The sequence below is a fragment of the Podarcis gaigeae genome, assembly GCF_964106915.1.
Source record: "Podarcis gaigeae genome assembly, chromosome: 15".
NCBI classification, from domain to species: domain Eukaryota; kingdom Metazoa; phylum Chordata; class Lepidosauria; order Squamata; family Lacertidae; genus Podarcis; species Podarcis gaigeae.
In genome coordinates, this window is record NC_139692.1 from 34,008,777 (window position 1) to 34,024,510 (window position 15,734).

Here is a 15,734-nt window from a genome sequence, read left to right on the forward strand (position 1 = left end):
TTGCGTCAGGTTTCCTGGGGGAAAGTTTCGATCGGAATTCATCTCTCGCTCCTTGTGAAGTTGCTCGCGGATCGCACTCAACGCCGGGACGAGCTGTCTCTACACGTGTACACGTGTAGGTGTGAAAGAGGGCATGCTTGTTCACTTGTACAACCGGGTTGTGGTACTTACAGATACATAGATCACGTGTGGGTTGAACAGTACGTGTGAACTGCTGAACTGTTGTGCGGCTCAATGATTTGTGAACAGCGGTATACAGCTCATGCCCTCGCTGAATTATGTACTGTGTGAACATCCCTTGAATGGTGGTGCAGTAGGTCTCTCAGACCCCCCCCCCCATGTTTTAAAAGGATATGTGAGGGGTCCTAAGGTCATTCTAGCCAGCCCAACCCCTCACCATCCACGTACTCAGGGTCCCGATCACCCCTTCACGCCTTTGAAACAGTACATATGTTAGAGTATGGACCAAAAATTAGCAAAAGAATGGGACTGTGTTAAAGAATATATGAAAAAAAACATTGTTGTGGAGTAAGTATATCAGTATGTAATGAATGAAGCTTTGCAGGGTTAAAGAAATTGAAAAACGGTGCAAAAGGTATAAAGATAGAGGTAATGTACATTAGGCACAACAATTCAGAAAGATTAAAAATGTTGAGGTCTCAAAACAGAGGAAGGAAGTCAATATGTGTATATGTACCTAAAGATTATTAGGGACGCGGGTGGCGCTGTGGGTTAAACTACTGAGCCTAGGACTTGCCGATCAGAAGGTCGGCGGTTCGAATCCCTGTGATGGGGTGAGCTCCCGTTGCTCGGTCCCTGTTCCTGCCAACCTAGCAGTTCGAAAGCACATCAAAGTGCAAGTAGATAAATAGGTACCACTCCGGCGGGAAGGGAAACGGCGTTTCCGTGCGCTGCTCTGGTTCGCCAGGAGCGGCTTAGTCATGCTGGCCACATGACTCGGAAGCTGTACGCCGGCTCCCTCGGCCAGTAAAGTGAGATGAGGATACTCTGGTTTCTCTTCAGATCGTATAAATCTAAAGCGAGATGAGGGCTGCAACCCCAGAGTCAGTCACGACTGGACCTAATGGTCAGGGGTCCCTTTACCTAAAGATTATTATGATGGCATGGTTTTCTTTGTAGGTGTGTTGCTTTCTTTTTTTGGTTTCTGTTTGTTTTGCTTTGTTTTTGTTTGTTTGTTTGGGATTGTATGTTTGCAATTTTTGTTGTACTTTTGCATTGAAAATAACAAATTTGTTTTTTTTTTTAAAAAATGAATTAGCATGGTTCAGAGAAACTACAAAAAAAAAAGTGGTATAGCAATTATTTAAAGATATGGTGCCAATGGGGCCTTAGCGATAGGGGAGAGGATCCATAGACTATTGATCTCCTTGGCAGGCTGTCCCTGAAATCCAATGCTGGCATAGCTCCATTGCATCAGAGATGACTGCAGCTGAGTGTTGTGTACCTGACAGCATGTGAAAGGACCACAGTTCGATCCTTCGGATTTCCAGATAGCTCTAGGAGAGACCGATCTGTCTGAAACCCTGGAGAATCTCTGCCAATAGATCTGGATGACCCAACGGTCTGAACTTGGTATAAAGCCTCTTCCGACAATCTTCCACTTCTGGAATTGTTTCCAGAAGTTCTCCTATAGTGAAAGTATTATTTGAGATGAGTGAACCCATATTACAATAAGGAGGCAGAGTGAGCTGATCCCTTTTTCTTTGCCCTGCACATTGTATTACTGGGAAGTACTTCATTTATTCAAGGCATTTACATACCACTTACTCACTTGCATTTCTCAGCGGTGACACTTGCAACAGCAAGACACTGTATTACACACCTTTACCCTTGGGGCGTTTTCCCCAAGTAGAAAAATGTTTTGCTTGGAGAACTCTAAAAATAGGAGACCCCACGCCCCTCTTGCCACAAACCCACAGGAGATGCCAGACCTCGAGGGAATGTGAAGTAAATGCATTTGTGGCACAAAAAAATGGATTGCATTAAAAGGCTCTTTGGGTTTGCCGTGCTGGACACTTGCGCTACCCTGTCATCGGTTCCTGAGAAATCTTGGCTCAGCCACCTCCACGGCGAAAGGAATTTTTAACTTTATTTTCCGGAGCTGTTTTCTCCTCTATCTCTCTTCCCCCGAGCTAATTGCATGGCCTTCTCCCCCTCTGATGTTTATAATTACCTGTTGCGCGTTCTGGAGGTGAGCCAGAACCCCTTGAGGGAGGAAGGAATAGTTCAGAGATTCTTCTTCCCACAGGGATGATAACAAAGGGAAGGAGAAGCTGATTGGGCGAAAAGGGATAGTTTTGGGAAGGGCGGCCAACATGGCGCCCGGCGAAACTCTTGCTCTCCTTCTGAGACTGGGAAGGTTTCCAGAAGAGCAGGCCGAGGTATCCCTTGCAAAGGATCTGAGAGTTCGGATGTGTAGCTAACTCTGCTAAACAATCCTGGGGGCAGGTGGTGTTTTCTGGGAGTCACTGGGGCATGGCAGATCAGGGTGCTGGGGTTCTATGTTGGAGAGCCGGGTTCAAATCAAGATTGTATTCTCCTGCTCTGGAGGGGAGGACCCAAACCCAATGGCTTCAATCTCTTTTATATATAAATATACATTTTTATTAATTTTTTAGCATATCAGTTCCAACAGTCATACAACATAACTTCTCATCTTATACAATGTTTTAGACATCCGTCAACACCTTTTCTGTTTTTATCACTTATTCTGCATTTCTTAGTTTCTATATTGCATTTAATTGTCCTTAACTAATAATTCTTTTCATAGTCTTTCTTGTAATATTTCAGATAATCCACCTTACAAAACTTCTTGCAGTCCTACTAGCGTAATCTGTTCATCACAATTACTTTTCAAATAGTTCATATATTTACTCCAGTCCTCTAAGAATCTCTGATCCCGCAAGTTTCGAATCCTTCCTGTTAATTTATCTAGTTCTCCAATGGCTTAAATCTCAGATTCCTGCATTGCAGGGGTTGGACTACATGACCCCTGGGGTCCCTTCCAAATCTACATTTTTTGATTCTAAGTCTTTTCTTTCCCCTGAGCCTGCTACTAAATAGTGGCTATGACGTCCCTCCAGAATCAGAGGCAGTATGCTTCTTCACATTGCTGGAAACAGCAGGAGGGGAGAGTGCTGTCACATTGGGTCATGTGGTTGACCATTGTTAGAACAGGACGCTGGACTAGATAGTGTGATCTGGGAGGCTCTTCTTGTTGTTCTGATGATCTCTTCTCCTTTTTGAGTGGATTGCATAGTCTTGATTGAGAGCCAGTGTGGTGTAGTGGTTAAGAGCGATAGACTCGTAATCTGGTGAACCGAATTCACGTATCCGCTCCTCCACATGCAGCTGCTGGGTGACCTTGGGCCAGTCACACTTCTTTGAAGTCTCTCAGCCCCACTCACCTCACAGAGTGTTTGTTGTGGGGGAGGAAGGGAAAGGAGAATGTTAGCCGCTTTGAGACTCCTTCGGGTAGTGATAAAGTGGGCAATCAAATCCAAACCCTTCTTCTTGGTTATGTAGCCAGTGGGTGCTCAGTCCTGAACTGCAGAACTAGAATACAGTACTGAGTCTGGAGATGGAAGTTCCCTTTCACCATCTCAGCTGATGGCTATACAGAAACCCCATCCCTATCAATGAATTCTAGGTTCACCTTGAAAATGAACGTAAGTCGTAGCCATTGCTGTCTATGGTGACTCTGGATTCCAGTAAGTTGACCTATTCTCAGAAGAACCATATAAACTGTTAGTTATGTTTTGTGCTTGGCTGCTTTTGAACGATAAGGAATGTTGCCCTAACTTCTTAAAAACAGAGAGCTTGCTTTCTGCTAATCAGCAGCCTTCCAGGTTGTGCCACTCGGGGGCTGGGTTGGGCAGATCTGCCTGCTTCTGATACGTGTCACTGTTAATTATCTCACAAACGCCATGATGTTTGTATTAACATCATCACGGCTTTGTTAATTGGCCGCTGTGAGGGCTTTGCATATAGCCTGTCTTTTATGAAATTGTCACAGTCTGTAATTCCCGCATCTTATACTCCTCTTAACCTCACACCTCCCCATTTCTTACCATATAATAAAACTGTAAGGCTGTCGTCACGCTGCATGGCCAACGGGCGGCCATGCCAACTCCAGGGGGATGAAAGACCAGCAGGCAGGCAGGCAGGCAGGTGAGCAAGTAAGGAGCATTTAGGAGGTGCAGTTGGCCCAGGCGAGCAGTTTAATGGCAGGGAGAGGAGGCTTCAAAAAGCAGTGCCTCCCACTGGAGGAGGGGCTTGCGGCAAGTTGTGAGGGGAAGAGAGACCTGTGGTGGGGAGGTTAAGTTTGGGCAACCTGTGAGGGGATAGGCGAGAGGGTGGGTGAGGTGGAAAGGGAGGAGGGAAAGCGGAATGGCAAAGCAGTAGGTGGAGCTGGCGAATGGAACGAGCAGGAGCAGCAGTCCCTAGTTCATATACACATAGGTCCCAGGATGATCTGACAGCACCATAGGACCACTCCCTTGCTGATGCTCAGCTGGCCTGATCCTGGTCAATGCCTGAAGGGGAGACTTGCATTAGATTCCAGGAAAGAAGCAAAGTGGGATATAAATAGTAATAAATAAACAAATAGATGATTTGTGCCAGCTTAAATAGACTGGCATAAAAAAACCCCTCCCTAAATCAGTTCTGGACCAAAAACTTCCATCAGCCCCAGGCGACTGGCTTCTGCCATGATACATAAATCTGTTAATCTTTAAGGAACAGGAATTCCTTTTATTGCATCTTGTTGCAACGGAAAAGCACGGCCCTCACCCATCACTTAGTTCCATCTCCACATTTGTCTCTGAACCTGCGAAACATTTGGAGGCATGAGAAACCCAGTGGAGAGGTCCTAGGTTCCAATTGAATAATAATAATAGCAATAGTTTTATTATTTGTACCCAGTCCATCTGGCTGGGTTGCCCCGGCCACTCTGAGTAGCTTCCGACAGATGTAAAAACCTAATAAAACATCAAACGCTAAAATGTTCCCAATACAGGGCTGCCTTCAGGTGTCTTCTAAAAGTTGCGCAGTTATATATCTCCTTGACATCTGGTGGGAGGGTGTTCCACAGGGCGGGCGCCGCTACTGAGAAGGCCCTCTGCCTGGTTCCCTGTAACTGTGCATTAGTCCGATAAGTGCCAATCGGCTTGTTTTGTCTGGGGTGGGACCTGCAACTATCACCTTCTGACAGCATCTCTGTCTGTGGGTAACAACATCTCTCCTAAGCTTTTTTGCAGAGGGGACTTCAAGGCTTCTGTCGGGCACTGGTGATCCTGATGCATGCAGCCTGCAGCCCCAGCCGTCACTAAATGGAAACCAGCTAATTATCCACGAAGCATTATATCCCCATCATCGTTTTCCTGTATTATGGGTTCTCTCTGTCTCTGTCTCTCTCGGTCAAGGCTCTTGGTACATTGGCTGGCTGCATCTTCCTTTTGTCTCATTCGGCATTGTTCAATGGGCTTAAATCACCCAGGTGCAATGCTGATGGCTCAGGTGGGTGGCTTGCTTAATGCAGAGCCGGAGCCACAAATCCTGGGAGGTGTTTTTGTGCAGCAAGCACTAGAGGTGTGCATAATGATACAGGCCCACGAAGGTGGTGATTAGTCAGCTTGAGCATGTCGTAAGTTTCTCTCTCTCCTGCGTGACGATTGCCAAATCCCCGCCATTTCTCATGGAAGGGTGTTGGCTGCTCACTCGCTGTCACTCTGCCGCTTCTCCGGAGACATGTTGATGAATGTTCTGATTAGCACAAACTTTTGCCTGCCACTGGCGACTACTTCGCTTATCCACGGCTGCATCAGGTGCTCCTTCTTTCCTTTGCTCCAGCACGGAGACACAGGATGCACAGTTTCCTGCCGCTTAAAAGCACCTTCCATCCCTTTCGCTGCTAGTCTTGGTGACTCTACTCTCAGGGCCGCAGCCCATCCTCTGGTGCTGCCGTGGTAAAAATTTGCCCGAGTAAAATAGTTGGGTTGTATGCAACTTGGGACGTGGGTGGCGCTGTGGGTTAAACCACAGAGCCTAGGACTTGCCGATCATACGGTCGGCGGTTCAAATCCCCACGACGGAGTGAGCTCGATCCCTTCTCCTGCCAACCTAGCAGTTCGAAAGCACAAAGTGCAAGTAGATAAATAGGTACCACTCCGGCGGGAAGGTAAACGGTATTTCCGTGCGCTGCTCTAGTTCGCTAGAAGCGGCTTAGTCATGCTGGCCACATGACCCGGAAGCCGTACGCCGACTTCCTCGGCCAATAAAGCGAGATGAGCGCCGCATCCCCAGAGTCGGCCACGACTAGACCTAATGGTCAGGGGTCCCTTTACCTTTACACAACTTAGTCCTACTCAGAGCACACCTGTCAAAATGAATGCCCTGTTTAATTTCAGTGGGCCTGCTCTGAATAGGATACAGCCCGTGGAATTGGAGGGGACCTCAGAGGTCTTCTAGTCTCACCCCTATGAAATGCAGGATGCAACCCCAGCGTCCTTAACAGATGTCAATCCAGCCTCTGTTAAGTGTCTCCAGTGAAAGAGAGCCCACTGTAAAGCTGCTCTCACTGTTGAGAAGTGTCTCTTAATACTTAGCCAGAATTGATTTCTCTCTCATTTCCAATCACTGATTACAGTCCTCTGGTACGATGGAGAACAAGTCTCTTCATCTCCCTCACGACCGCCCTTCAGATATTTAAAGGCTGCTAGCATGTCTTTCCTTAACCTGTCGTTCTCCAGGAGCAGGTGTCAGGAAAGGGTCAGCAATAATCAAGTGAAGTTAACTCCTTAGTAGAAGAAATTAGGGCTGCCGAGTAGTGCCAGGCCTAATGAGCACAGCAACTCTTCCCGGTAGATCTTGCCCCTACGAGACAGTTGTGGGGACAGTTGACGGTCCCCATCTTCCCACAGCTGCCTAAACCTCCTCTTCTCCCGGTTCCTTTCCAAGCAATCTGAGACTCCGCTGGCATGCCTGTCTCTGCTGCTCCCTCTTCATACCTCTTCTGGTTCTGGGAGACCAGCAGGGAGGGGAGCTTGTCGTAGCAGGAGGGGGAGATACTCTGGCTCCTTCACCAGCCTTATTCCTCTCTGCCTCTTGGTCTCCCTCCTCTCCTGCTTCCACTTCTGCTTCTGAACTGCTCTCTGCCACAGACTCTCCCCACTCACTAAACCCTGTTGCCTCTTCATCTTCCAGCACTTCTTTCTAGTCTTCTCCCTCTCATTGCCATCCCACCACCGATCCCGGGGCTCCGGGCCTTCTTCCCTTGGGGGTTCCCCAGCTGGTTCCTCCCACCAATTCTCTGCGTCCAGCCAGTCCATGACAGCAGCCCTTCTGATATGTGAAGACTGCTACCATGTCTCTCCTTAACCTGTCGTTCTCCAAGCCCAGCACACCGTTCCCAGGCTAGAGCTGCTTCTCCGAGGTGTGCCATAGACCCTAGTAGAGCAGCTGCTTGGGATGCAGAAGGCCACTGGTTCAGTGCCCAGTGATCTCTTACTGGACCAGTGTGGTGTAGTGGTTAAGAATGGTAGTCTCGTAATCTGGGGAACCGGGTTTGAGTCTCTGCTCCTCCACATGCAGCTGCTGGGTGACCTTGGGCCAATCACACTTCTTTGAAGTCTCTCAGCCCCACTCACCTCACAGAGTGTTTGTTGTGCGGGAGGAAGGGAAAGGAGAATGTTAGCCGCTTTGAGACTCCTTTGGGTAGTGATAAAGGTAAAGGTACCCCTGCCCATACGGGCCAGTCGTGTCCGACTCTAGGGTTGTGCGCCCATCTCACTTAAGAGGCCGTGGCCCAGCGCTGTCCAGAGATACTTCCGGGTCACGTGGCCAGCGTGACAAGCTGCTCTGGCGAGCCAGCACCAGCGCAGCACACGGAAACACTGTTTACCTTCCTGCTAGAAAGCGGCACCTATTTATCTACTTGCACTTAGGGGTGCTTTCGAACTGCTAGGTGGGCAGGAGCTGGGACAGAAAGACGGGAGCTCACCCTGCCACGGGGATTCGAACCGCCGACCATACGGTCAGCAAGTCCTAGGCACTGAGGTTTTACCCACAGCGCCACCCGCATCCTTTGGGTAGTGATAAAGCGGGATATCAAATCCAAACTCTTCTTCTTCTTCTCCCAGGGCTGGGAGAGAGACCTCTGCCTGAAACCCCACAGAGTCTCTGCCTGTCAGTGTTGACAATATTGAACTAGATGGGACCAAAGGCCGGATGTGGGATAAAGCAGTTTTCTAAGTACCTAATTGTTCCTTGTGGGGAATCGGTTTACAGACCCCTCACCACCCTGGGATATGTGGCAGTTTGTCAGTGCACCTCCTTGAAAAAAGGACTTGCAGGCATTTAAGGGGTGAAAGAGAGTTTGGAGGAGACGAAGGGAGAAAGGGGCCTGTTGAAATGCAATTGAGGAAACCTGGCAATTGCAGCAACTCCCCCCAAAGGAGGTTTCAGGGCAGAAAGTCATGCATGGAAGTAAGGAGGCTCTCCTTCCCTCGGGTGCCCCTTACATCATCAATGTGGTCTCCCCGGCTGCCTCTCCAATTTAATTCTTCCGAAACTGTAGAAAAACACTCTCAGGGCCCAGTGGACGTCCCACATGGGCTTGTGTGTGAAATAGGAAATTGGCTCCAATTAGCACGGCAGATCTTGGCCGACCCGGGAGATTACTTTCCCGAGTATTCACGCTGGAATTGGGACAATGTGGTGTGGATCCCTCCTGTGGTAGCAAAGGCTGATTTAAGCATTGCATGGAGGAGTAAGGTTCTTCTTCTTCTTCTTCTTCTTTCTCTTCTTTATTTTTAAAAAAGCATGCCTAAAGCCAGACTTCACCAACCTGGTGCTCTCCAGATGTTTGGGGTTACAATCCTGTCAACAGTAATAAAGAATCAGCATAATATCCTGCTCTCCTGCTAAAGGTTTGCAGAGCGGCATAACCAACGGCACAACGATAAAACCATTTAATAGTAAAAGTGCAACTAAAGCTCGTTTTTTTTAAAGCAGTAGCAAAGAACACTTTTTTGGGGGGATGATGACCCAAAATCTGAGAGCACTAAGAATAAAAAAAGATGTTGAAGCTGGCAGCTAAGCCTGGGTGTTACTAGGCGCTTCTGATAAAAGAGCCTTGGATTTCTTGTGAAATAAGTTTTTCCTTTTTGCCCTTTCGGAACTTGTCAATCAACTTTGGTGGGCCCCGACTGATTAATCAACTGACACTTATGTTGGTTAATCTGATTAATGTAATTGCAAATGTGCTGCGGGAAAGCTAGACCTTGTATACTTTGTGGCCGTTTGTCCTTTGGTAGGTGTCTTGCCTCTTTGCTAGGCTGGAAATGGTTTACATGCCCTCCCATTCTATCCTCACAAGAACCCTTTGAGGTAGGCTAGTCGGACAGGCAGTGACTGGTCCAAGACCATCCATTGAGCTTCATGGGCAAGTGGGGGGATTTGAACCCTGGTCTCCCAGGCCCTAGTCTGACACTCTAACCATTACACCACACTGTCTCTCCTACTAACTAGCTGGAATGGAAATACTGTATTTTCTGGCGTATAAGACTACTTTTTAACCCAGGAAAATCTTCTCAAAAGTCGTCTCCCCACCAAAGGATAAAACGACAGCAAATTAAATCAGAGGATACCAAGCTCTCTAAATGAAGCAGAAATACGCTTGAAAATTGGCCCCCGGCCACTGGGAAGTGGAGCAGATTTCTGAGCCGGACTGGAGACTGGTTTTTTAAATTTTTATTTGGTGTGCGTTGGAAGAGGGGTAGTCTTATACGGCGAGTATATCCCAAACTCTATATTTTACCTGGAAAAGTTGGGGGGTCGTCTTATACGCCCAGTCGTCTTATACGCCGGAAAATACGGTATTTATTCCTGATCTTCCAGCAAAGTGAATGAAAAGGTCCTGCAGTTCCATCTCCCTCCCTCCTTTATCTAGTCTGAGGAAATGACTGTTGATTTATAATTTTACTTTTAAAAAACAACCGTGCTAACGTTTGAATATGGGAAGCTGATATTTGATGATGCCACCCCCTTCCAAAAAAATAATAATCAGGCCTGTCTTTAGTAAATGGGGACAGCAGGTTCTCTTGAACATGCCTTGAGGATTGCTGCTTTTCACAGGTATTCAGAATCCAACTTCATTCATCCGATGTTATTCTCTACCCTGCAGGTGTTTTGCTAGACATTCAGCAACATTTCGGAGTCAAGGACAGCGGAGCCGGCTTGCTGCAGACAGGTAAGAGAACTGTTGAGCGTGTTTTCCCTCCTCTTCTGTGCGGCTTCTTAATCCAAGGTCACAGTGCCCTTGCGAGTGAGCGCTGGCTTGGTTTTAAATCGCAGCTGGCTGGCAAACGCCTCTTTTTACATCCTTCGCCCTGCTTTGACTCAGCTCAGCTGCAGCTTGGCCTTCAGCGTCCAAGCAAAGCAGAGCAAGGCAGGTGATGGGTGTGAGGAATGATATAGATGCTTGTAGCATCTTTTTTTCTCTTTGGCAAAGAGCATCTCAGTATCCCAGGTAAAGCAGACAACGTCTCCTGTTTTGTGTAGCTTTGGGGAGCTGAACTGAACCTAAGGCAGTGCTGAGCCTTAGGAAACAGACGGTCATAATAATCGCCATCACTTTACAGTGGTACCTCGGGTTACATACGCTTCAGGTTACATACGCTTCAGGTTACAGACTCCGCTAACCCAGAAATAGTACCTCGGGTTAAGAACTTTGCTTCAGGGTGAGAACAGAAATTGTGCTCTGGCAGCGCGGCAGCAGCAGGAGGCCCCGTTAGCTAAAGTGGCACTTCAGGTTAAGAACAGTTTCAGGTTAAGAACGGACCTCCGGAACGAATTAAGTATTTAACCCGAGGTACCAGGTGGCACTGTGGGTTAAACCACAGAGCCTAGGACTTGCCGATCAGAAGGTCGGCGGTTCGAATCCCCACGATGGGGTGAGCTCCTGTTGCTCGGTCCCTGCTCCTGCCAACCTAGCAGTTCGAAAGCACGTCAAAGTGGAAGTAGATAAATAGGTACCGCTCCGGCGGGAAGGTAAACGGCGTTTCTGTGCGCTGCTCTGGTTCACCAGAAGCGGCTTAGTCATGCTGGTCACATGACCCGGAAGCTGTACACCGGCTCCCTCGGCCAATAAAGCGAGACGAGCGCCGCAACCCCAGAGTCGGCCACGACTGGACCTAATTGTCAGGGGGTCCCTTTACCTTTACCTTTACCACTGTATTACCATAAGCAGATCATCCTGATGGCTTTTCACTGGTGGCTTCCCGTTGGTGGGAATTCTCTCCCCAGGGAGAGCACCATCGTTACATATCTTCAGGTGCCAGGCAAAAACATTCCTTTTTTAACCAGGTCTTTGGCTTTTAACTATCTGTGGCGTATTAGAATGGGTGGGATGCTTTCAGGCATTTCCCCCCTAGTTTTAATGTATGTGGGTGTTGTGGGGGTTTTTGTAAGCCGCTTTGAGTTGCCACAGAAAAAAGAGTGGCTAATAAATTTAATAAATGAATGATTCAATCTTGGGTTCTCCAATACTGTAGGACTGCAACCCCAATAATCCCGTACCAGTTTATAAAATTAGGGGTGGGTGCTTTGAGAGGGTTTTGGAACATTTAGCCCATCACAGGAAGGTTCTAAGAGGGGTCATGAAACAAGACAGTTTTAATGCTGTACATCAAACAGTTGCAGCATTTGGGAATTTTTAGAGAAAAGAGAAAGTAGCCTCATTGGCGGCCCTATTCTCGTGCGTCCCAAAGTCCACGCAAGGGATTTTCGCAGGTGGGTTGGACTACCCACCTGCCAGTCACAGCACATTGTGATGGCGCCACATGATCGACCGGTCTGTTGTCCCGCCCACCTTCCAAAGTAGATCTGGAGCCAAACGGGTTCCCCACCCCGGCTGCAGAGCTCTCTGAATCTTCTGCCAGCCAATCCTGGCTCGCAAAACACATGGCCAGATGGTGCTCTTTGTAAAGGCGGCGTTTGGTGAAGCTGCTGCTCGCGGCACATATTGCAGACAGACGGCCTTGGCTTTTTCCAAGCCCGGCTAGAAAGAAGCCGCATCTCTTGGTTGCATCCAACGCAGCGTAGGCGTGTGTGCATCAGGGACCCTATTAACTAATTCCGTTCCTTGTTGCACGGTGGATATTATTCATATAAAACCTAGAACCCGACTGTACGTCTGTCTTCCCTCTGATCTCCCACCCCAGAGTACCAAAATTAGTAGCTTGTTCCTGTAGAGCAAGGAAGATGATGTTTGCAGTTGGTTCGGGTTTCTCACCAAACCATGGTTTTCACTAAATGAGTCTGGTTCCCAAACCACAATGTGGTAAAAATGTGCACGTGAATCATTGATTTGTGCATCCTCACCCCATATCCTGAGTATCCTCAGCAGGGTGGAGCAATGTCCCCAAACCAGAGCTTCTTGGTTTGGATGTAACACTAAACCTTGGTTTGCACCAATTTGTGGCTTTTGGTATATTTTGCTGTCTGAGCAAAAGCAACTGTTAGACTTAACACATTATGGCAGAAACTTGGATAGGCTAAAGTTGGCCACTGGGAGAACAGGATGCTAGACTACATGGGCCATTGGCTTCATCCAGCAGCCTCATCTTATGTTCTTATGTTGTTGTTGGTGACCCTGAAGAGAGAGGTTTGCATAAAGCCCAAGAGCCCAGATGGGGCCGAATACAGAAACACAAGGCCCAGCGATGAGCAAGGACTGTAAACCAAGGCTGGTTATTTTAGCATTCCCTGAGCGACTCCCCTCTGCAAGTGCACTCCCCCCCCTTCTTGAATTCCAATATAATTTGACAAATGTCTCTCTGACTCTTAAAGAATGAGGATCGGCAGAGGCTACTGCCAGCCTCACTTTGCTGTGCGTCTTCAGATGTTTTCAGGGATTTGAATTAACCTTGGCACAGGAAAGAAGTAAAAGGCAGGAATGGTTTTCAGCTCTGCGCCTGCATTTTAACCAATACTCACGCATTCCCTGCATGGAGCGGAGAATGGTGACATTTCAGCTCTCTCCTGCTTTGCTCTGCCGGTGCATGTTCAAATGTGCATTTTGGGGGGGAAAGTCTGGATTTTTACACGAGAGCAACATCAAAGCAACAATGCTTTCCCAAGCCACTGGTGTGGTTTTTTGATCTGGTTTTAGGAAGCTGGTGGTATGACTTGGTTCCCCTTTCCATTGGAATAACCCATGGTTCAATTTCTCTGGCTTGCCTGGAAGCCACAGGGCAGACAGGATACCATTTTACCTCTGTGCTGAGAAACCACAGCCCATCTCCCATGCCTTTTCGGGGTTAGGGAGCACCGCTGCCCAACCAGGTTGACTGTTGGCACCTTTCTTTGTCAGCAGCGCCGGCTCTACTATTAGGCAGAGTAAGGCACTTGCCTCGGGTGGCAGATGCAAAGAGTGGTGGCAGTACTGGATCTACATTGGGGGGGGTGAAGCTTGAACTGTTATGGGGGCCCCTTCACAAACAACAATGAGGTCTGGGTAACCACTGTTATCATCTTCAGTGGGGTTGCTCCACAACAGATGGCTGCATTTTTTTAACGACTGCATTTCAGATTTTGATTAAAATTGCTGTCCTGCATTACCACACATGCCAAAGTCAATAAAGTGAGCGAAAATTCCCTATGCCTTATAGTTTTCGAGCTCCTGCCAACCTAGCACTTTGAAAGCACGTCAAAGTGCAAGTAGATAAATAGGTACCGCTCCGGCGGGAAGGTAAACGGTGTTTCCGTGCGCTGCTCTGGTTCGCCAGAAGCGGCTTAGTCCTGCTGGCCACATGACCCGGAAGCTGTACGCCGGCTCCCTTGGCCAATAAAGCGAGATGAGCGCCGCAACCCCAGAGTCGGTCACGACTGGACCTAATGGTCAGGGGTCCCTTTACCTTTACCTATAGTTTTCGAGTTATGCAGGGGGATGGAAATGTTCTATACAAGAATGATGCATCACAGAATGATGAAATCGGGTCTACTAGACCCATTTTTTCTAAAGCAATGAAGACTAAAGTTACTTCTGGGGACCCTGAAGCTTAAGCTTCATGAGTTTCATAGTTGATCCACCCTTGGGTGGTGGCCCTGGAGGAGAGATCTGTGTGCGGCCCGTGGTGGCCGGTGCTTATTGCGACTGATAAGTCAGAAGGCAGGGAGGCCAACTAGGGGTGAAGCCAGAGGCAAACGATAGGCAGGGGCAGCTAGGCCTGGTTTTGTCCTCATCCTTCTCCATGTGGGCAACACTAAGGCTGGAGAGCAGGAGAAAGAGGGTGTCAAAACTCAATGCCACCCCTTTGCTGTGTTTGTTAAGCAAGTAGGCAGGCAAGTGAGGTCTGGCGAAGGATTAGGCTGAACTTGGTGCCCCAGTTTTCCTAATGGATTGGCACCCACTTGGCCTTCTCTGTGGCCCCATCAGCAGTGCTGAACTAAAATTTAATTATCAGTTGCCTTCAAGTGTGTGTGTGTGTGTGGGGGGGTCATTTTATTCTTTCCCTCAGGCCACAAAGTGTCTCGGGCTGTTCCTGATTGTGATGCCCTATTAAAGGCAGAATAGTTCTCAGCAAGGCACCCCATGGTTGGAGTAAATGGAAAGGGATTGGGTGCTCTCCGAGCGTTAGTGGACTCCAGTTCCCATCATCCCCAATCCTTGGCCATACCGGCCGGAGCTGACGAGAGCTGGAGCCCCAGAATGGCGACAAATTTCTCTGCCCCGTAGATTTCTAAATATACGCTACTAGGGGTTGACTGAATCCTCTGTATAAAAGGATAGAAAGGAGCAAATCAAACATAGCATAAACAAGACAAAACCTAAAAACAAAACCAAGCAAGGGAAAGAATGGTATATAAACAGCTCAAGGTAATTGCTCGCCTCCTCTGCAAATTTGTCTTCATTCTCCATTTCCATCTATAGTTCTGTTTTCAGCTGCGGTCAAGGCTGGGGCTTAGAAATCTGAGCATGATTATGGCTTCTAAAAATTTGAAGTTGAAGGTTTTGGGCCTTTGAATAGCTGTTCCTGCGGAGTTTTGCAACGAAGGAAGAGGTGTGTTGGGATGGGAGAAGCTCAAACTAGGGGCAAGGGCGACAGGGACCACAGGGGCCAAACGTGTGACATCATTTGATGGTTTCCTGCCCCTGTGCTGTTTTGCCACTACAGTGCCACCTCTCCGTGTGGCCAGAAAAGGCACTGCAGCTTTCAGGCCCAGCAGCTCAGGTGACCTGAAGAGCCAATAAGATCTCTCCTGGCCCTATATAACTGCAGTCTCTAGCCCAGTTCTGCAGTTCAAGCTGATGGCTTCAGGCTTCCGGGACCCGCTCAACTGCCTCCTTGCCAGAAGCGTCATCTTCACAAGTTGTTTGAGGGGGCCCAATGCGACAGCCTGACGTCAAGTGTGTGACATCACAAGGAGCCAGGGGGTGGAGCCAAATGCCACCTGAACATTGAGGGGGTACAGCCCCCTCAAAAAAACCATTGGGGTCCCCAAAACTGCCTTGGCCCCAGGAGTTGGCGTGTATGCTCCTTGCCATTAGTGAGAGACATGGAAGCCCATATTACTGTTAAATGGGGGGGGGGGGATCTTAACATTGGGTGGGTGTGTCCAACAGAAGCCCTTCACATGTGATTCTCAGCTGCCTTATCTGTCCTATACAGGCCGGTGTTTCTGGCTAAATATATTAATTTGCATGCTTCTTT

At 48.3% G+C, this 15,734-nt stretch overlaps 1 protein-coding gene and 1 long non-coding RNA gene across 3 annotated transcripts in view; both read left to right on the forward strand.

Annotated features, from left to right (window-relative positions):
* LOC310832766 overlaps positions 1–15,734 on the forward strand; it is a 119,214-nt gene that overhangs the window by 50,257 nt on the left and 53,223 nt on the right. The gene's annotated exons all lie outside the window — the stretch shown is intronic.
* Positions 1–15,734, forward strand: part of LOC310832580 (sphingosine-1-phosphate transporter SPNS2-like) — a gene marked incomplete at its 5' end in the record, with an annotated part of 98,597 nt that overhangs the window by 29,640 nt on the left and 53,223 nt on the right. For both annotated transcript variants that reach the window (XR_014558339.1, XM_083714590.1), the window contains one exon: positions 10,205–10,270. Coding sequence is in view for 1 of the 2 variants with exons in the window: in XM_083714590.1 (XP_083570716.1) it covers positions 10,205–10,270 (66 nt within the window). The remainder of the gene's footprint in view (positions 1–10,204; positions 10,271–15,734) is intronic.